Here is a 23348-nt window from a genome sequence, read left to right on the forward strand (position 1 = left end):
CGAGTTTGGTCCCTAGCGTTAATATTATGTCTGTAGCTAACAAAAAAACTTAAAATAATTTAATAATAGAGGGTTAAAAAATAAGAATTTCAAATTATAATCCCCTTCTTATGTTGAAACCCATTGCACAACCGTCATTATTTTCTTCCTATATCTAACGGAAGTGGGAGATTTCAGAGCTTGGGGAAGAAAAAAACTTCACTTGTAGGTATAAGAAGAAAAGAATGACTGTTGCGCAACGAGTTTCAACATAAAAAGATGATTATAATTTGAAATTTCTATTCTTCTCCTCTATTATTAAATTGTTTTTAAGTTTTACGTTAGCTGTAGACAGAATATTAACGCTAGGGACCAAACTCGCCACGTTGTTCATAACTGAGGGACTAAACTCAGAAACGACCATAACTTAGGAACTAAATTGAAACTTGGTTATAACTCAAGAACTAAAAATGTAATTTTTCTTAAATTAAATCATTAATCCTTAACCCACCTCACATGACTCAACCTCTTAAGTATTTGAATTAGAACTTTCATAGTAAGTTGATACCGACAATCTTGAAAATACCAAGCATGTAGTTTCCTCTCTCCACACACTCTAGTGACAAAAAAGGTGAAAGTTTTATTGGGTAGCTCAACTGGTTATAGAGGTGAAAATTTAAAAAAATGACCAGGGATTGAGTCTCACCCGTGGCAATGAGCAAAGGTACCATTTTTGTTCATTACGCACAAACGCCCCTGCATTCTGATCCAATAGTTTGTAAAAGGATAAATTAAATTATGATGACTTAATTGATCAATCTAGACTAAATTTTTGTTCATTACGCATAAGCTAGAGGTCTCCTCGTATTAAAAGGTTATTCCCAGACACAATAGTTGGTGAGATCTTTTGTAACAAATTCCACCTCTATAACCAGTGAATTTAGCTACCCATGCTAGCTCGCTTTGAATCTATATATGACAGGAGCATGGCCGCGTCATTTGATGACTCAAGAATATCAAGTCTTCTCTGAAAGAGGTCCTACACGGCTACATACCAATCATGACTCAACCCTCCTCTAATTCGGTTCAACAATTAAAAAGACCGAATTACCCCCACCAATATTTGATTTAAAAAGTCGAACGTCTTTCTGGCCAAATTTCACCAGCAATTTGGCCGGGAGGACCAAATCTGCTAAAAAAATGATAGTTAAAGGACTAAATTGTTAATTTTAAAAGTCACGTACCCAAATTAGCACATCCTCTATAGTCACAGGACCAAAAGTGTAATTTGCTCCCTAAATTTATACCCAAAATTTTGCATATTAGCATAAATTATGACTTTACATAAGCATATTTAGATTTACATATAAAATTTTATATGCACCTCAGATTATAAAAAATTTTATGACATGAATGAATTCTGATAAAAATAAGTTGTTGTACACATGATAGCTAGCGCACTGTCATTGTTGTGGGAAAAGCTAATGCAAACTTTTCGACGTCACGTGGATACAGCAGGTAAGTAGGTGACAATGTGACATCATCTGTTAATGTTTTATAATAACCTGGTTATTCTTATTTCCTATAATCATTTAATTTACTTATTTTTAATATTTTAAATATAAATAGTTAAATGTGATTGGCACAAAAACATAGTATGTTATAAATTTAAAGATAATATCTTATATAATTTCAAATACGGATTAAAACATTCGTCTTATTAGTATACCTATCCTTGATAGGCTTTGGTATAATTTTCTTTAAAAATCTTGTATAATATATCATATATATATTTGTAAAGATCTTAATCATCTTAAATAAGCAAATATCAATTTTAGTCCCACGAGTATTTGTAAAATGACAGTTTTGGTCCACATGTTTAATTCCTATCAATTTTCTTCCACGACTATTGTTTTAATATCAATTTTCATCCACAACTATTGTTTCAGTGCCAAAATTTATCACACCGGTCACCCCTCTATTTCAGATATACCGAAATATGAAATTATTAAGGATATTTTTGTCTTTTTGAAATTAGGATCCCAATAATTTGAGCATTAATAAAGGAATTCGAGCCCTAAGATTGATCCCAATTTTCAATTTTCCTCCTCAAATTAAGGTAAGATGAGGATGTGAACTGTGAATTAGTATCAATCTTAGGACTTAAATCTCATTATTCATGCTCAAATTGAGATCTTAAGTTGAAAAGGATGAAAATACCCTTCAAAATTTTAAATTTTAATATGTCTTAAACAAATGATTGACCGGCGTGATAAATTTTGGCACTAAAACAATTGTCGTGGATTAAAATTGGTACTAAAACAATAGTAATGGATGAAAATTGGTAGGAATTAAACATGTGGACTAAAACTGTCAATTTGCTAATACTCGTGGGACCAAAATCGGTATTTGCTCAATTTAAGTATCATATTTGAAAAAGTAATTAAATTTGGTTCTACACATGGCCGGATTTTGGGGCGTGCAAGATGGGCAACAGCATAGGGTTTCAGTTTTTAGAGGGCATAATATTTACACCGTTCATACTTATTTAAAATAAAAATCATACATTTTAGGGATAAAGTACAAATAAGCCACTGAACTATTTGAGAAACATCAATTAAGCCATCAAACTCAAATAACCCTCAAATAAGCCATTGAACCTGGAAAAAAAGAGTAAATAAGCCATTGAACCCTGAAAAAAAGAGCAATTAACATTTTTTACAGGTAAACTCAAAGTTTTTGCTGGTTGAATTGCCAAATATTTATTTTATTTACGTTTATTATTATTATTTTGTATTAATATTATCCACTTGGATAGTATTATATTTTAAAATAATTATAATCAAAATAATTTTGTCTTGTCGAGATTTGATTTATTTATTTATTATTATTTTTTCATTGGATCTTTTGTTTAAAAGATAATAATAAATAAATAAGTTAGATCTAGAGAAGACAAAACTACTTTGATTATAATTACTTTAAAATATATTACTATGTAGGTGGATTATAATAATAAAAAAAGTAAATAAAATAAACATTTGGCAATTCAGTCAGCAAAAACATGGAGTTAACCTGTTAAAAATGTTAATTGCTCTTTTTTTCCGGGTTCAATGGCTTATTTGGGAGTTATTTGAGTTCGATGACTTAATTTCTTTTTCCTAAATAGTTCAGTGACTTATTTGTACTTTATCCCTACATTTTATAGTATTAGTTTTAAAGATTGCGCTTATATTTTTAGTAGGGTCTTTTTTTTTTTTTTTTTTTTTTTTTTAAGAATGGAGTCACAAATATAAGAAAACCACCCCTGATTACATACACAAAAATTATTGTATTATAAATTTAAGGACATTCCCTCTTTTCACTAAACAATATAAAATTACAAGATAAATCATAATATAGCACTTATAAACAAGAGAAGAATATTGAATTTTATTTAGTAGCTAACGTGATTGAAGGGTTTTCCCTATCAGTGTCCTCAGAAAATAAAAAAGTTTGTAGAGTTTAGGAGATCAGAACAATAAAGGTTGTAAAAGTACAATAATAAAGAAAAAATAATTTGTACAATTTAAACCGAATGGCTGTATAGTAGAGTTTAAATAGGAGAAAAAGTATAAAGTTTAAAAGTTTTAAGATAAGGATTTCAAGGTAGACACGATTTCAAAATTGTTCATAATTGTGAATGTGGAGTTCAAAAATTATGAATATAGAGTTGTGAACATAGAATTTTATAATTATGAACATAGAGTTCTGTACTTGTGAATATAGAGTTCAATAATTGTGAATATGAAGGTTAGTGTTGGTCCCGATAGAGTGAGATGAGAGTCTAGAGGGGGGGGGGGGGGTGAATAGACTCTTTTCGTTAAAAGCCCTAAACGTCACCTTTCGGTGTCTTGGCGCAGCGGATAAGATAGATTCGTTTTAAATACTTTGCACGAGTTTGCGTAATTAGACGAACTTTTGGTAAAGATAAAGAATGGTATGAGAGCAAAAAGAAAAGCGTAAGTAAGGAGATAGAGAGGACACGGGATTTTATAGTGGTTCGGCCAATGTTGCCTACTCCACTCTTCTTCCACAACTGTTGGAAGGATTGCACTATCACTCTTAGTACAATTACACAAAGACTTCCTTGATCACTAAGCTGGACAGCCTTCGTAGGTTTTTCAACTCCTTGAGTTTACTCCGCCTCTATCAACTTCTTCTCCTGAGTTGAGGTTGGTAGAAAATGATTTCTTGAATTCTCCAACGAAGAGATCTTGACTCTGAGATATGATAGCTTCAAACTGATGTCAAGATTTCCTTGAGGTGTAAGACAAGTGATTCTCCAAGTAACTTAACACCTCAAAAACTGGTTCACAAAAGCTTTTTGTAAATTGTAGACGTTTCAAGAGCTTTTGTAAGTAAGTCGAGTGATAATGAACCAGCACCTTCTTAGTTGATGAAGGTGGGTTTATATAGGTGATGAAAATCCATCCGTTGGAGGGAGATGAGATTTTCGAACCTTTTAACCATTAGACAAGGACCGGGGAGCTTCATGCATTAAATGCTCCATCAATGATGTTGTACCATGTAGCCATTGAAGGTATGGAAAGCATTAGGGTTTTGTCCTTTAGCTCCAAGAGATAGTACATCTTCATTTAATGCTTCTTGAAAAGTGAGTCCCATAAAATGAAGTCCTTATTGTCCTAGGATGTTGTCAAATTAGACAGGTGAAACATTCTTCTCGTTGTAGAAGAGAAGTGATGTTTAATAAAGATCGTCTTTTACAAACACTGTCCTTTCGTGTTTGTTGACAACTCCTGCTTGACTCTCGTTGTTGTTCTTCATGTCTCGTGTCTTCTTTCGCCTTGGAGACCCTAACATCTAGTCATACCTCATTTTCGTGTGTTTGTCTATCTTAACACGAATTACAGAGGAGTTATGGCAACTCTCGTCTAGGACGAAAGCAGCGAAACAAAAACAGCTAATGGTTAGGGGTCTACTTTTCTACATTACATTGGTATCATCAAAATCCTAATACAATGTTCCTAACAATTTCCCCCTTTTTGATGATGCCAAAACCTATACTCTTCTTATAAGGCTGACAAAAGTTCCATAAAGATTTTTCTTATATAAAAACAGCCATACTCGAGAGTTTACAAGTCTTTTTCTAGATAAGAGCGTTTAATAAGCGATATAAGAACAAGTAACTCAAACAGGTGACACGAGATGTGTAACAATGAGAGTTTCATATATAAAGATGTAATCATTACAAAAACTTCATAAAAGGAATATAACAAAAGTTAACTTACATTTCTAAAAGCTTTGATTTCTGTTGTTCAGCTTCCTTGAACTCTTGGTCATCCTTTTCTTTTTGTTGCTTTAGCGTCCTGTTGAAATCAATTTTCTCATTGATTTTTGCTCTGAAGACTTTGATAGGATTAGTCCTGACAAGCTCTTCATGTTCTCCTCTGATGTTCAGACCAGTGTAATTGTTGTAGGCTTCCCGAATGTTGCTTCCTTCAACAATACCATACTTCCACCACGAGATCAGTTCAAACGAATTCATGCCTTCTTGGTAGCTCTTTCCTGATTCCTTGTGCACTTTGAAAGCTGCATTATGCATGACATTTTGTGGGGAGTCTTTGGTTACATTCGAAAGGTCTTCAATGAGATTCCCGATCCTTTTTCTTTCCATTGCTTCATCTTCTCTTCTCTTTCTTTCTTCATCATGCTTCCTCCACAGTTCTTTGTTTGCTCTTTTGATTCTCTCATTTTGAGTGCTCATGTGGTTTTGTCTTGTGTGGTTGTCTTTTGTTTTTAACCAAGTGGGATTATTGCAACCCTCGAATCGTTTGCCACTGCCTTCTTCATATGGGACGAAGTCCACAAAGTTTCCTATGCCATCCTTAGTTACTTTGTTGTCTCTCATAAGCTTTTGCCTTAATTTCATCTGTTCTCTCTTTGGCAATCCTGTGAAGATGTATTTGGCTTCAGAACCAAATGATTGTCGAGGCTTGATTTGTTTGGAGGATTGGTATCGACCATATCTTGACTTCGAGGAGTGATGACCACGAGACTTGGAAGATGGATTCGGGTTCCTTTGGTCATAGTCACTTGGTGTCCGAGAGGGAGAGTGTCGTGCTTCACGAGCTTGATCTTTCGTGCTATCTCTCGGCTGATCATCATCCTTATCTTTGTCATCATTTCTCTTTTCCCCCTTTTTGGCATCAGCACAGGTGGTAGGAGGAATGGAAGAGACCTTGTTGATTGCAAGCAAGATATCCTGAGCATATCCGAGAATTTGAAGTGCATATTCGCCCAGTTGGTACGAATTGTCCTGATATGTGTCAATCTTTGTACAGGCCAAATCCACACGCTCTTTGAGACCAAAGTGAGAGTGTTTGATTTCATGCTGTTGTCGCGCAACTTTGTTCAAAGAAGCTTCGAGATCATAAAGTTTCTTTGTCATTCGCTCAAGGATCTTGTGATCTGATTGGCTTTGTTGCTGCGGTTGAGGCTGTGCTGGAGGTGGAGATCGAGGTTTGGATTGGGCTGCTATCAGAAAATCGACCTTCTTGCATAGATCAGCCATAACTTTCGTGTCCTTTTCCCGTAAAGCAAGATATTGCCTGTGGATGGTCTCGGCTGAATGAACAGTTCCTCTCATGATGTTCATGATAGTTCGTGGGGACTCCGCAGGAGATTCTTCCTCAATTTTTGTTGGTGATGTGTCCATGTGATCATCTTGAGGTGGTGCTTCCCGGTTCCACCACTATCTGAGCTAAGAGGAATTGGTGAAGCTTCCAGTTTTCCTTCACGCATACTTTTGTTTCCTTGCTTGATTGGAGTCTCGTTTATGGGTTGGATGTGCGGAACAATAGCACGAGTCAAATCTTCGCGATGGGAAGTTGAAACTTCTTCCGAGTCATCACTGTCAGATGGTAGTCTTCTTAAGGGAGATCTCTGAGGGTAGGTGTCATAGTCTCCCGAGAGTGCGATTTGACATCTTGTAAGAGAAAACGCGATTGATCACTTCAATTTGAAGAGCTTTTGAAAGATCATCAGTGCCAATCCATGCAAGTGCAAATTCCTCTTCATCCTGCATTGCTTCAAAAGTTTCAAGAAAGATCCGCAGGGGAGCAGTGCGCCACTTTTGCCACTGTTGAACTCGTTTGTAATCTCGTTCAATGGATTCTCTAAGCAACTGATCTGGTGAAGGTTGAGGAACCTTTACTTCTGGAGCTGGGGCTGATGGTTTTGGGATGGCCGGAGGTTGTACCTGCACTACTGCTGTCTCGTCTACCAACACAGGTTCTTGTGTCAGAATTACCTGCTCTGTATTGGTAGGTTCTTGTGGCAGACAAGGCAAAGGGATCAAAGCATCAGTCGCCTCTTTCGTCTTTTCTGGTGACCCAGGTTCTTGTGGAAGACTTAAGCGACTGGCCTCCATATCTACATTAGCAGGTTCTTGTGTCAGCTCTCGAAGGAGTTGATCTGCCAAAGTAGGTTCTTGTGGATGGTGGTCTTGAGGAGAACCGAGATCAGACTTGGGTTCTTGATCAGCAGGAATTTTCTCAGGAAGAACATCTTTCGGTTGAGCTTCCCCCTCAGAAAGTGCTTCTTTCGTGTCTCCTTCTTTCGGCGTAGAAGATTCCTTCGGGAAAGATTTAGTCTTCACGGGAGACCGAAAGTGACTTTTATTGATAATTCTGGAGAGAATTAAGTTATCTTCGTCTTCGGATGAATCCTTGACTATGATTGATTCTGGTAGAGGAGAGGGTGGAATAGGATCATTCTTCTTTTGTGGAGATTTTGGTGAGATTGGAACAGCTGAAGATTCTTCTCCCTTTTTCGCCTTACTCCGAGAGGAGCGCTTTTCTCGTCTTTGTCGTTTCGGCTTGGGCTGCTCATCTTCTGAAACCCTAGGTGTTCTTGATTTCCGCTTGGCTTTGACTTGCTCAATAGGGATTCCCAACTCCAACGCCTTCTGCTTGTCGTATCCTGATGGTTTTTGTTTCATTTGACATGCTTTCTGGCCAGGCCGAATTCCTGGGCGCAGAACGACTCCTTTCGTTGCCAGAAGATGGCTTATTACAAAACCATATCCCAACTTCTTCGCAATGTCTCCTGGACTTTTTCGATGAAAAGTGATGGTGTGAACAATGTTGTTGAAAATGATCTTTGACCAATCGACTTTAAAACCATTCAAGAAGGCATGCAGCATTTTCAATTTTTCCTTCGTCACATCATCCGTGCCCGAGGTCTTGTGATCGACGAGTTTATTGAAGATATCAACAGTGAACTCATAGTCTAGCCGGAACCATTTCTTCTTCAACGGCCATGAGATTTCTGCCTTGGATGGTGCGTGATTGTTCTTGATGGATTCGTAGAAGTCCTCTGGGTCGAGATGATAATAGATAATATCTGTCTTGTAAGACTCATCTCTTTGTGGAAACCCGTATGTTGATCGAACGTCCTCTGCGGTAAGAACCACATGATGATTATTGACTCTGGAAGTGATAGTCAAATAATCAGAAGATATTGAAGCATTCATATAAAACTGGGTTACATCAACCGGGTGCCAAACAGTATAAAGGTGTGTGACGAAGCTGTATAATCCTGTTTCTGTAAGGAGATGTATGATGTGTTCACCAAAATTTCTATCCAAGATATATTCAAGGAATCCATGCGCGTCCCACATACTCCCCCCTACGATGAAGGCTACTCTGGATTCAATGAATCTTAGGTCCTCTGTTGGAAAGCTAGGGATTTCCATGTTGGAAGGAGTTTCTGGTTCAGGATTAGATGGTGATGCTTGTGAATGTTCTGCCATGGTTGTGGATTTGAGAGAGACAAAGGGTTATGGAAAAAAAAAGAGTGAGGAAGGTAGGGCAAAAGGATCAAGAGAGGTTTAAGAGGGGTTTTATAGAACTCCGGGTCTTCGGGTATGGATGATCCATTTAGAGATGAACGGTTTAAAATTCAAATCACTTCTGGTTCTTCTTCTCCAAAAGGTAACTGATCATCATGGGGGAGTGATAAGATTGCTTGCAGATCAAAAATGATCATTCCCTCATTTAATGAGGAGAGAGAAGATCACTCGAGTGTTTATAGGTGCATTAAATGCACGTCACATCATGTATCAGACAAAGTGGGGAAGTGGACCACTTTTCTCGGCCACATGATCCCATTGGGATTCATCTTAACGGTTGGAGATAAAGGTTAAAAACATTAATCATATTTAGTCATGATTCCAAACCCGAAAGATGAGGTTTTCATAACACCAGACGAAACCAGAGCCCTTTTAAACTTTATTATTCATAAACCGAGAGAAGAAAGTACATAGGATAAGATAAAAAGATCAATTTTTCTTCCTCTCGTTTTTCTTGACTTCGGATGGTCCTCCCTTGGCCTTTTTCAAATTTTCCAGCATTTGCTTGAACCATTCCCCGGTTCGTGGATAGTTTGAGCCAGATGAAGATTCGGGTTCTTCCTCCTGATCATATTTCTCCATTAAGTCCTCTTGTGCCAGAAAAGCCATATAGTCTGGATCTGGAGTCCTGGTTGGATCTTTTGAAGTCTTCTCTTCGCTCTCAACAATGAAACCTGCCATATCATCATACTTAAGAGACGAATCGGAGTCAGAGGGGATTTCTACTGGTGCATGAGGGCTGTTACCAGGGTAGAGATCACCCTGTTCCTCCCTGAGACGTTTGGCATTTTCTTTCAACTTGTGAGAATCACCTCTGGTGAAAGGTTTCTTTGGAGCCATGGTAAAGAGGAGAGGGATGAGTGTAAAGTGAAGAAATCTCCCCCTTTTATAGCAAGAAATCCACAAAGCTCATGTGTCTGCTACACATAAATTTCTACGTTACAATAAATGCTTGTAACTGTAGTCAAGAAGTCATTAATTTCAAGTACGACTTTGACTGTTATCTTGTTTCTATATGAAACTCTAACTTCAATTCTCTTTTAAGAAAAGTAATGCATAAAATTATGGCCCCTTTTTGACCAGAAAACGTATGAATGATGAGCTTTCCTGTGATTTAGACAAGTAACATATAAAGTTAGGCATAGACAAGAAAAGCAGTCATTATAAGCAAGAGAAGATAAGCACGAAAAGACAGCAAATTTTATTAGATTACGAGGATTCCAGGTCACGAGAGTACAGCATACAAAAGCTTAGAGAAAACGATAAGGCACGTGAAGTTCCAGGCGAGTCATCTCTTCGGTCACATCAGTCAGATTTGTCATCTTTGCATATTCATCCAACTCCTCAAGTGAGAGAGTGGGTTCGGATGACTGAGTTACGGGCCGAGAGTGAACCATAGTGATATCTTCAGAGAATTGTTCACTAGGTTGAGGAACTTCATAAGATGATTGCTCATTAGACCTTTTCATCATCGGAATTTTCTCTTTAGCAAGCCGAGTGGCTTGTTCCATGCAGTAAGCCTTTGTAGCCCTGGACTCGTTGATCAATTTGTCATGAGATTCCTTGTCCATTGGTGCTGTGTTGGGCATGGAGTAGGTGACAATGACCCTTTCTCCGCCTTCTTCAAGCCTTATGACGATGGCATTCGGAAGCTTGTCGGCTTCTCGCATATGATGTTTTAGACGTTTAGCCCTTTTTTCAGCTTCGTTGCTCTTTTCCTTTCCCTTATCCATTCCTGCAATCTTTATCCTTCTCTAAAATCTTTGTGAATGAGTAAAGCTCATGAAATAGAAGAATAATATATAGGCAAAAGATAACGTGCGAATCTTAACAATATATTTTAGATACTGACAAAATATTTTCATGATGGAGTCATAAATAAAAAGATCGTGAGCAAGATAACATCACAGTTTGTCACCGTGGCCTAACAAAGTTATTCAAGATTTCTTTTTCTTGCTGCTTGCGGTGGATTTGAGAGGAGATGCTATCTTGGTGGGGGTGCCTGAGGGTGAGTAGTCAAAACTGTCGCTTAGTTCCAGCACACTGTTTTCTTTGACATATCCAATGGGATTGCCAACAGAGTGGAAGGATTCTCGTGACTCATTATCGGACGTGTTACGGAGAAGGCTTCGTATGTGTTGAGCGTGTTCAAGGAACTGATTGAGCTGTTGCTCAGTCACTAGTGGCTCACTGAGAACATCACTCTTTCCTTCTCGTGCCTCCGTAATGGTTCTTTCGCTTCCCGTACTCATTCCTGCACATGTAAAGACAGACACTAGAATTTTTGTTAGATGAGAAAATGATTCTCATAGAGTATTTCATTTATAAAGATCCTTGCGTGTGAGAATGAATCAAATCTTTTGATTTTCGAGAGCAAGGATCTTTGCAGATTTGATTCTTTAAGCTTTACGTCATTTCAATCATTCCGAGTTCATGCCTTAGAAAAGAGAATCTCGTTTCACTTAAGGGTTTCGTGAGTATGTCTGCAAGTTGATCATCAATATTGACATACTCAAGAGATATGTTCTTTTTCTCGACATGATCACGAATGAAGTGATACTTGATGTCAATGTGCTTGGTCCGAGAGTGCAGCACAGGATTGTTCGTGATAGCGATAACACTCGTGTTATCGCATTTTATGCTCACTTCTCGTGCATTTATGCCATAATCTCTCAATTGGTGTCTCATCCATAAGATTTGAGCACAGCAACTTCCGGCTGCTATGTATTCGGCTTCAGCCGTGCTTGTGGCAATAGAGTTTTGCTTTTTACTAAACCAAGACACAATTCGTCCTCCTAGGAACTGACAGGTTCCTGAGGTACTTTTTCGATCAATCCGACATCCAGCGAAATCAGAGTCTGAGTATCCAACTAGATCAAATGATCCATCTTTTGGATACCAAAGACCGACACTTTGCGTTCCCTTAAGATATCTTAATATCTTTTTTGTTGCACTTAGGTGACTTTCTTTCGGCTTAGCTTGAAAACGTGCACATACACCAACAGCAAACGAAATGTCAGGTCTGCTTGCTGTCAGGTATAGGAGAGAACCAATAATACCTCGAAAGCTTGTTTGATCAACATCCTTTCCTTCATTATCAATGTCCATTCTGAGGGATGTGCTCATTGGAATTTTAACCGAACTTTTTCCATCAATGCCAAACTTTCAGATTAAATCCTTGGTGTATTTGGCTTGATTTATGAATATTCCATCTGGGCATTGTTTGACTTGCAAACCCAGAAAATAGTTCAGTTCACCCATCATACTCATCTCAAATTTGCCTTTCATAAGATTAGAGAACTTTTCACACAAGATTGGATTCGTGCTTCCGAAGATAATGTCATCAACGTAGATTTGTACCAAAAGAATATGGTCATTATCTTTTATACGAAAGAGTGTTTTATCAACCACTCCTTTCGTGAAGCCACAATTGATAAGAAAGTGTGAGAGAGTATCATACCAGGCTCGTGGAGCTTGCTTTAAGCCATAAAGAGCCTTTTTAAGATGATACACCTTTTCAAGCTCATTATTGATTGCAAAGCCAGGTGGTTGTTCAACATATACTTCTTCTTCAAGAAGTCCATTTAGGAAAGCGCTCTTGACATCCATTTGATAAACTTTGAAGTTCTTATAGGCTGCAAAAGCTAGAAATATGCGAATAGCTTCCAATCTAGCTACAGGGGCGAAGGTTTCATCAAAATCAATACCTTCTTCTTGGCAATACCCTTTAGCAACAAGTCGAGCTTTGTTCCTAACAATGAGCCCATCTTCACTCATTTTGTTTCTAAACACCCATTTAGTTCCAATGACATTCTGATGAGATGGTCTCGGGACAAGTTCCCATACCTTATTTCGTTCAAATTGGTGGAGTTCTTCTTGCATGGCTATTACCCAGTCTGGGTCTTTTAGAGCTTCTTCTATGGTTTTTGGTTCCATTTGCGACAGGAAACACGCCATCATACTTTCGTGCAAGGAGGCTCTTGTTCTTACACCTTCCTGAATATTTCCAATAACCTGATTTGATGGATGATCTTTTAACCATCGAAGGTCTGGTTCAAAAGCATCTTGTTGATTTTGAGCGTCCATTTCTTGAATGTAAGGTAGATCAATGTAAATCATTGGTTTAGATGTTGTGATAGATGAAGGATCATTTTGTTGAATTCCAACCTTTTCTTGAGGCACCGGTTCGGGTTCATGAACCTTTAGATGATGTTTCATGTAGGACGAGAGTATGTCTTCATCGTCTGAGGTATTTTCGTTAACGGGTTGCTGAGGATTTTGATTTGACTCGATTGATGTTTTACATCCTGATGGGTTCATCTCAGATTGTTCATCAAACTTGACATGAATGGATTCCTCAATTACCATTGTTCGTTTGTTTAGAACTCTGAATGCTTTGCTTACAGAGGAGTAACCCATGAATAACCCTTCATCAGCTCTTTCGTCAAACGCTCTTAGATGATTCTTTCCATTGTTATGTATGAAGCACCTGCAACCAAAGGCATGAAAATAACCGATACTAGGTGTTTTACCTTTCCATAACTCGTATGGTGTCTTGTTGTGAGATTTGTTGATCAAGGATCTATTTTGTGTATAGCATGCCGTGTTTATGGCTTCAGCCCAAAATCTCTTAGGTAGTCCTGAGTGAGAGATCATCGTTCGTGCAGCTTCTTTCAAGGTTCTATTTCTTCTTTCGGCTACTCCGTTTTGTTGAGGAGTTCGTGCTGCCGAAAGTTGGTGGAAAATTCCATTTTGCGCACAGAATTCCTTTATGACTTTGTTGACAAATTCCGTTCCCTGATATGATCTTATTCGAATTATTTTGAGCTCCTTTTCTGTTTGAAGTTGTTTCAAAAGATTTGGAAGAATGGTTTCTGTTTCATTCTTCTTTTTCAAGAAGAGCACCCATGTATATCTTGTGTAGTCATCTACTATAACAAGAGTATATTTTCTTCCACTCAAACTTGCTGGATCAACTGGTCCAAAGAGGTCCATATGTAGAAGGCTTAGAGGTCGAGACTTTGTATCCACATCTTTTGACTTGAAGGATGACTTGAGTTGTTTTCCTTTTTGACATGCCTCACATATTTTATCTTTCGTGTACGATGCTTCGGGTAGCCCTCTTACGAGATTCCTCTTGGCAAGCTTGTTTATCGTCTTCAAGTTCAGATGACTTAGTTTGTTGTGCCATTCTTGATTGAGATCTGCATCACTTTTGGCTACAAAACAAGCGTTAGCATTGGAAGAATTTAAAGATAATACATACATATTCTTCTTTCGTTGTCATGTTAAAGCTGTCTTGTTATCTTTCGTGTTCACGATTTTGCATTTGTCTTTGAGAAATTCTACTTTGTATCCTCTGTCACAAAATTGACTTGTGCTTAGAAGATTGAACTTCAGTCCTTCAACATAAGAGACATCTTGAATTGTTATTCCCTTGTTGATGATGTCCCCTTTTCCACGAGTTTTGCCGCTGTTTTCACCTCCAAAGATAACTTTGGGTCCATCAAATTCTTTAAAGTTGCTCAACATTGTTTTGTCACCAGTCATATGTCTTGAGCATCCACTATCAATATACCATATGACCTGTTTTTCCTGCATCAAAGATTATGCGTTTTTAGGTACCCATTTAGTTTCGGGTCCTTGGGGGTTAGCAGTCAACTTTGGAACCCACATTAACCTAGAGTATCCACGACTCATCCTCGGTCCTCTATATCCATTGAATGTGCGATAATCATAATGGATGCTGGCAAAGACTTTAGCATTATATATCTTACGTTGATCTTCCTGAGGAAGATTTTCATAATGCTTGAGATGATTGGTTTGTTTACGCAGATGAACCATTTCAAATACTGCTTTTGGAAGAGGTTCTGGATAATCAAACCAATCTTCTTCTGATGGCCCAGTCCATCCATTGCCATACCCAGATCTTTTGAAGGATCTTTCGGGTTGTCTGATTTGTCCGCTTCTTGGGATTCCTTGTGCAGGATTCTCTCGTGTGAATTTCGGACGATATTGCCTCTGGTTATCATTCGTCTTTTTGTTGGATTGAATGTTCTAGTTAGGCTGACCTTTTTTATGGCGTGGATTCTGTTTATTGCCATTTGGTCCATTCCTTTTGACATAGATTTGTCTAGGATTGCCATTACTAGATTTCTTCTTTCCAGATTCCACAATTCGTTGTTCAGCCGTACTTTTCGGTTGGCTTGCTGATTGTGGTGTTTTGACAATGTTAACTACCATCATAGGCTCAGACATCTGGGTGGGTCCTTGAACAAATGCGGCCTCGAAGCTTTCGTGTGAATATGCATTCGTGGATTTGTTCAATTCGACTTGTGAAGAGGAGCTGGGGTTGAAACCAATTCCAGTTCTTTCCCCGGGCAGTCTGGATTCATTCATCATTCTATCCATTAGGTTGGATGAATTATTGAATTTATCCAAAACTTCAAGGAGTTCTTGCTCTCTCTTCTCTTTTGTTGTGCACAGCTCCTTTAGAGCGAGAACATCTTTCTCAAGCTGCTCTTTAGCAATGACTAGCATATTGTTCTCAATACGAACTTGCTTTAGTTCATTATAGCTAAGCATAAGCCGAGAGTTCTCCTCCTTGAGTTTGGAGTAAGTGCTATTTATCACATTGAACCTCATTATCATTTCGGTGATAGATTCATTTGAGGTAAAACTTCTCACAGAACTTGACTCAGCTGAATAACAAGAGGATGAATGACAATTTACCTCGTCTTCATCTGCCATGAGACATAGTTCGTCTGACTCTTGACTGAATAGGCACAGCAGTTCTTTCTCCTCATCAGTGCTTTCGTCTTCTGAGCTAGAACTTGAGGAGCTACTTTCGGTTGCGACTGTGTCAGAAGTTTCGTTTACTAACATTGCCTTCCTTCTTCCTTCCTTTCTGGAGTTTGATGATTCAGGTTTATCGCTTCTTTTATGTCTTTCTCCAGTCTCTTTTGAGGGGCTTGTGGTAGCATTGTTATCTTGATGTTTGCTTACTATGGGATGTGGACAGTTTGCCTTGAAGTGTCCTGGCTTTCGGAAATTATAGCACAATAGCTGAGAGTCCATGGTTTCAGATTTAGATGTTTGAGGAAAGTTCTCGTGCTTCTTTCGGTGGCTCGAACGTTGTGGATCTTGAAAGTTGTTCTTTCTCATGAATCTTTTCATTTTCCTGACAAATAGTGCATATTGTTCATCAGATAAAAATTCACAAGAGTTAGATTTCGACCTGTTGGATGTTGAAGCTGATTGATTTGCCAAGAGAGCAATGTTTCTTGTTTCTGAATCTTCGGCATCTTTTGGTTCATGTTCAAACTCATATGCCTTGAGATCACTGAAAATTTTGGCAGTGCTTGTCGTTTTCATATCTCGACTGTCCCTCATTGCAATAACCTTCATTTCCCATGATTTAGGTAGACCACGAAGGATCTTCAGATTCATTTCCTTCTCAGTAAGTTCTTTTCCAAGATCTGATAGATCGCCCATCAGTGTGGTGAATCTGAGCTCCATTTCCAAGATTGATTCATTTGGCAGCATTTTGAAATCTTCGAATTTTTTCATAGCCATTGTCAGCTTGTTGTCCTTTTCTTGCTCGTCTCCTTCTCCCAGACTCATTAGGACATTCCACACTTCCATAGCATTCTTGCATTTTCGGACTCTTGGAAACAGGGAATCATCCAGAGAGTTGTAGAGAATGTTTCTTGCTACATTGTCCAGATTCGCTCTTGCTCTTTCTTCTGAGGAGTACTGGTCTTTTGGTTTTACTATCATCTGTGGAGCTCCTGCACCCTGTGCAGCTGCTTGAGCATTCGCCATCATGATTGTGATTGGTCCGGTTGTTATGACGTCCCACATCTCATCATGAATGGAGCATAGGAGAGCCTGTATTCTTAACTTCCAGTCATCAAATTTAGCAAGACTAAATGCAAGTTGTTTGGAACGATGAACATGTTCCTTTTCAAATTTTTTTTTAAAAAAAACGTGCAAAGAAAATATGCAAGATTTTCAAGAGATTTTCAAGCCACTTGTAATACATTTTACTTGCACTTCGATGTTCAATTATTTACGAAAATGCCACCGCATTTTTTTAAAAAATCAGTGTTTCTCATCCATTAGATCTGGACACGTGGACGAACAGAATCCATTCCTATTTCGCACCTGGGCGAGCCGTTCGCACCCGAGTGCAACTCTATATATATATATATATATATATATATATATATATATATATATATATATATATATATATATATATGTATATAATAATAATAATAATAATAATTTTAAAAGGCCCCCAAAGTTTGGGGGCTTTCTGTGATGGCCAGAGCTGGCTCTAATATATAACATTGTAGTACGAAGAATTTAATTTCATTTTTGAATTTAAATTCGTTTTCAGAATTAGTTTTTTGAAGAATTTGTAATTGTTTAAATATTTATACTAAAACACAAATTACCACCAAGTGGCTTGTGGTCCATTGGTATCAAATTGTTCCTTTAAATGAGAGGTAAAAGGTTCAAACCTCATTTAATGCAAGTAGTGTGTATATGTAGGGTTTTCATTTTTCTTAAAATATAAAAAAGGCGAATTGCCTTGGGTAATCAAATGCACAAATAAAAAAGAAAGGGTAAATTATACCGCCAATTATACATGGTCAATATTGCAATATATAGACCACTAATAAATATTTATTCCTAATATATTAAAGGCTCATTTTAACATACTAAATGTTTATTTTTTAGTAATATACTTAAAATAAACTTTAAAAATAAGTATTTAATATACTAAAAATGAACATTTAACATACTAAAAATAAACTTTATTGTAGTGGTCCCTTGATTAATTTCTTCTAGTGAATTAAATTGAGTGAATTTTTGTAATCTTGAAATCATATTTGATAATTTTGATAATTGTTGACCAACTCGAGAATAAATGCATAATATAATTGAATGACCATTTAGAATATTATCTCTTTTTAACGTGTGATCTGAACTATATCACTCCTTTTTGTCATAGTATACAATACACACACTAGATTGGATTTATGCAAAAGTTAAAATTTTATCACTATATATCTCAGGATGCATACAACTACTACTGGAAAAGGAGATTTCTTTGTGTGAGATGACTGACAGTTTGGGTTGGACGCCCTTACATTATGCTGTAAAGTTTGGTGATGATGAAATTGTCCGAAAGATCCTTGAGAAAAAGAGATCAGCAGCGTACATTCGTGCAGGCAAAGAAGATGATTGGACAACAATATTCCACATAGCAACCAAGCATGGAAACATTAAAATGATGAAATGCATATTATATAGCTTACCAGATTGTTGGACGATGGTTAACTGCAAATCTCAAAATGTCTTTCACGAGGTAATACTGAGTGGTAGAAGAAATATAGTAAATTATATACTGGAGTATCCCCAAATCGACAACCTTGCTGATCAGAAAGACGAAGATGGCAACACGCCGCAGCACTTAATTGCCATGTCTAGTAGTTGGACCATTTATAATTATAACTACTTCTCAGCCAGGCTTAAGCGGAAGCATTTGGTCTTCAATAAACAGCATCAAACCCCACTTGATGTGCGCCACGTGGCCTCCCAAAGCAAAGTCTATTCAGCTTTGAAGCATGTCTCTGTAAGTACACAAACCCTGCTTCTATTTTATTTTACTAGAGTTTTGGAGTTTTGTTAATATTAATAAATTCATTTGATATATATATATATATATATATATATATATATATATATATATATATATATATATATATTTATATATTTAAACATTTGATATATTATTTAATCAACTTTGAAAGAATAAACTAACATTAATAAATTATTGAGTTAAAAATAAGAAATTCATTACTCTAACTACGTGGGAGAGTAAATTTTCTCTCTACTTAAAAGAGAAAATATTTGATACATTGCCTTTGTATACCGACGTTGTATAGGGTGCTATATGACGGCAGTGAATCATAACGCGCCACCTCATTAAATTGTAAACTCTACTTTTACTAAACCCATTTATGCAAATTATAATAATCTTAATCTTAATATATGATAATTATAATTATTTTCTTTTATTAAAAATAATTACCATAATCAATTAAAACTAAATAATAGTAATTAGATTTACTTTCCCCTTAATCATACTGCCTAATAAGGACTTAAGCTCATTCACTATTTTTAATTTAAAAGGCATTAATCAATTTTTTTCTCAAATAACATTAGTTTCATGCTTTTCTATGGAGTATGAGGATTTTCCATATTCGTAGTATCTGTTCATATACTTTCTCAACCTACTGAAATACAAAGAGCTAATAACGCTTCCACTGAGGCTCGAACTCACAACCTTCCAAATGGAAGTCCAACTCGGGTACCATTGGACCACATATGGGCAAAAGTATGCATCAAATTTCAAAAAGAAAGATTACACACGTATTGAAATGTGAAGATGACATTAACCACAATTGATTTTACAAAAAGTGAACTTTCCCTACATTTGTCACCTACTAAATTGGATCCAAAAACCACCGGTACAAAAACCTTATTATAATCACTACTGAAAATTCTGAAATTTCCGACCACCTGAAAGTGATCTTAAATCAAGTTGAAAGTCTTATTCCGACCACTTTTGGTATCCAGAAAAACCCTTGTTGCTATTTCCGACCACTTTTTGCTTTCAACTTGATTTAAGATCACTTTCAGGTGGTCGGAAATTCAATAATTTCCAGTAGTGAATCATACTATATTATAATTAATATTCTTTACTTCTCATAATTAATATTATTTAGTTTTAATTGATTATGAAATTATTTTTAATAAAAGAAAATAATTATAATTATACTATATTAAGATTATTATATTTTGCATAAAAGAGTCAGTAAAAATTGACTTTACAATTTAATAAGGCGGTGCATTCTGATTCATTAAGAAAATATGATATAGCTAGTTATTTGCATTAGCATAATAGGAGTATGGAGCTTCAATTCTTTTTAATAAAGAAATCTTGGGTTTCCTTAAAGTAAAATTATCAATGTGCATACTCATAAATCTTATTATTTATTAAAATATCTACATAAAATTCAAATAAAAACTTTATATATACCTTTTTTTTTTTTTAAAGTCAACAACGCCTCCACTGAGACTCAATCTCATGACCTACCATATGAGAGAGGTCACTACATGCTATCTGAGCACAATGTGCTTAGCACTTTATATATAACTTAGAATTTAATTAAAACTTGTTACTACTGAAATGTGGTGTAAAAATTTATATATTTTGAGATAAATATATAGATTTAATTCCACCAGAGGTCCATTGTCTTTAGTGGCAATTTCAAATTTAGTCACAGACTATCCTTTTTGCAATTTAACATGCTAGACTATTATTTTTTTTGGACACTTTTAGTCCTTTTCATGAATTTATCTACTTCTAGTAATGGTATTTTTGTCACTTCATGTTTTTCTTTTGTTATTTTTCCAGTTTTAACCGGTTTAATTTAATTGGGACTTTACTAAAAACCGGTTTAAAAATATGGTTACTAAAAATCAGAGATTGCCTAAAGTCCTAAACTAATTAAACCGATTGAAACTAGAAAAATAACAAAAGAAAAATATGAAAAGACAAAAACGTCTTACTAAAAATAGGAAAAGTCATGAGGAAGGACTAAAAGTGTCCAAAACATAATAGTCTTGAACGTTAAATGACAATAATAATAGTGAGACTAAATTTAGAATGGTCATCGAAGACAAAGGAACTCTGATGGAATTAACTCTAAATATATATAAATTGAATAGTACACTATTATTACTAATGACAAAGCAAATACTCCGTAATATATCTACTATATTAATAAGAGCCTAAGAGAGTTAGACCTATAATGGGTATAAAAAATGGTGGTTAAATTTTTTAATCAAATGAATGGTTCAGATTGATCAGATTTTAATTTTTCTTTAAGATTTCCTAATATATCCTTAATGAATATAATTATCCGTTAACTTTTTCATCAAATATTATTTTTTCCGTTAATTTCTGTTAGTTCACCGTTAACTTACTCATTGATTTCAATAAGAAAGGTCTTAGGTTCGAACCCCATCCCAATGAAAATTGACATAATTAGTACTCTATTTTACTCTTATTAAATTAATTAAAACAATAATTTAGTAGCTACAACAAAAAATAATAAATACGCATTTCTTTAATTTAAATTTATGTGTCTACAATGTCTTTATTTAAAAAAAATTATTTATTATCAATAAATTAAATAAGAGAAATAATTTCATTAGTTATTATATGTATTTATTTTTCTCCAATATAAAAATTCTTTTTACATTCAAATTCATCAATTGATTATATTCGCTACATTGTCCCTACAATGTCTTTATTAAAAACAATTATTCTTTATCAATAAATTAATTAAGAGAAATAATTTTATTAGTTATATTGTCTTTATATTTCTCCAATGTAAAAATTATTTACATTAAAATTCAACAATTGATTATATTCACTACATTGTCTATTATCTTTTTTTTTGTGCACTATTTTTTAATTAAATATCAAAGTTATAATACAAAATAATGCTATATATTTATTTACCAAGTATTTTATTAATACTATGAAAAAATTAAAAAAATACAATTAATAAAACCAATCATATTAACTACTTAAGTGATTTGTTGACAGAAAGAATATTCAAATCACACAACAAATTGAAGTGAGAACTACCTCGCAATGTCCTTGTTTGACAATCAGAAGTTAGCGGTTAGCGTGGATTATATTAGCGAATTTGACCAGCGAATTGTATCAACGGTTGGTAAAAAGAAATTTGAAAAAATTAGATGTTTAGGTTAACATGTAAAATGAAAAATTGCATATATATATATATATATATATATATATATATATATATATAATTGTTTTAAAAAAATATAATTAAGCGAATCATATTAATTACTTAGGAGATTTATTGACAAAAAGAATATTCAAATCACACAACAAATTGAAGTGGGAAACTATCTCGCAATGTCCTTGTTTGGTAATCAGCAGTTAGCTCTTCAATATTAGTATATATTTAATATTTTATGCCCTAATTTTTATTTGCTCTCTCTTATGTTCCGTATTTGGTTTCAACCATACCTATACAATTATTTTATTGACAATTATAAGCAATCTTGACTATATTATCTTGCATTTGCAAACTTAGAATTATCTATTTAAATACGCAAATTTAACATTCAATTATCTATGAATGAACAATTTCAATATAATTTTGCCTTGATATATTTTAAAGTATTTATTCAAAAAAAAAAAAAAAAAACATCGGGCATTATCCCAATCGCGCAATGCGCGTAAAAAACTAGTACAATATATATATGTTAAAGTTAATTCAATATTATATTATATTTACGTGTTTAATTGGATATAGATAATTTAGACTTATTTGGTAAACAATATTTAATCAAAAGTTTGTGGATTTGAGCACTTTAACTGTTAATTTACCGCCGACGCCGGCTAAATTAAACCATCATCGATCAGGTTGCTTGTAGTTTTTCATATATAATTTTGGTGTTTTTACGTACTACAATTAAAATGCAGGGCGGAATACCTCAGCGGAGTGGTAAGAGAAGTGGACCTCGTGCTGACCTCTTACAAAATCAGGAAGATACTGATAAGAATATAGACAAGGAAAATAATCGTTATCTACGAATAAGTAAAACAATGACCATTGTGGCTACATTGATATTAACCATAAGCTTTGGAGCTGGTATTACAATCCCTGGAGGCTATATCGAAAACAAAGGGTACCCAATACTGTTAGGAAATACAGCTTTTGGCAATTTTGTTAGGGCAGATACTGTTGCTTTCGTAACTTCTGTTTTGGCGATATTCATTTACATGATCATGGTGGTATTAACCTTGTGGGCTTCTATTAGGGACGACTCAATTGTCAGGACGCTTTGCGGATTCAACATCGCCATGACTTTTGTTGCCATAATAGCAGTCGTAGCTGCATTCCTCGGTGCGTTGTACGCCATTTTACCACATTTTAATTCTCTAATCGTTTGGATCGCATTCTTCAGCGGCCATCTTTTCGCTTTTCTTGTTGCTATGTATCTCGTTATGAAAAAAGATGAAGTCTTCCCCTCTTCACCTTTATTTCTAATATTTGACATCCTCTGTCTCATTTTAGTAGATTATTTCTTAAGCTCATCTGTAACTAAAATGCACATTAGTTACCATTATTAGATGTTGTCATGTCATGAGATGGATTGAAAGAAAAAAAAAAATATTAATGGTTTCTACCATTACACTTTCTGCATTTTGAATTCTCAATTCTTTTTAAATAAATAAATTACATCACTTTCTTCGTCTTTTTAATATTAATATTAATATTAATTAATATATTTGCAGCCCAATGTACTTTTATATATATATATATATATATAT

General features: G+C 35.3%; 1 protein-coding gene across 1 annotated transcript; it reads left to right on the forward strand.

The window, feature by feature from the left end:
* The first annotated feature begins 1482 nt into the window (after nucleotides 1-1482).
* On the forward strand, nucleotides 1483-23147 carry LOC109178663 (protein ACCELERATED CELL DEATH 6-like). Its single transcript, XM_019328200.1, has 3 exons — nucleotides 1483-1505; nucleotides 17977-18536; nucleotides 22497-23147. The coding sequence occupies exons 2-3, from the start codon at nucleotides 18021-18023 to the stop codon at nucleotides 23145-23147; spliced, it is 1167 nt and encodes a 388-aa protein (XP_019183745.1). The 5' UTR covers nucleotides 1483-1505; nucleotides 17977-18020.
* The last annotated feature ends 201 nt before the right edge of the window (nucleotides 23148-23348 follow it).

Source organism: Ipomoea nil, unplaced genomic scaffold (assembly GCF_001879475.1).
Source record: "Ipomoea nil cultivar Tokyo-kokei standard unplaced genomic scaffold, Asagao_1.1 scaffold0865, whole genome shotgun sequence".
NCBI classification, from domain to species: Eukaryota; Viridiplantae; Streptophyta; class Magnoliopsida; order Solanales; family Convolvulaceae; genus Ipomoea; species Ipomoea nil.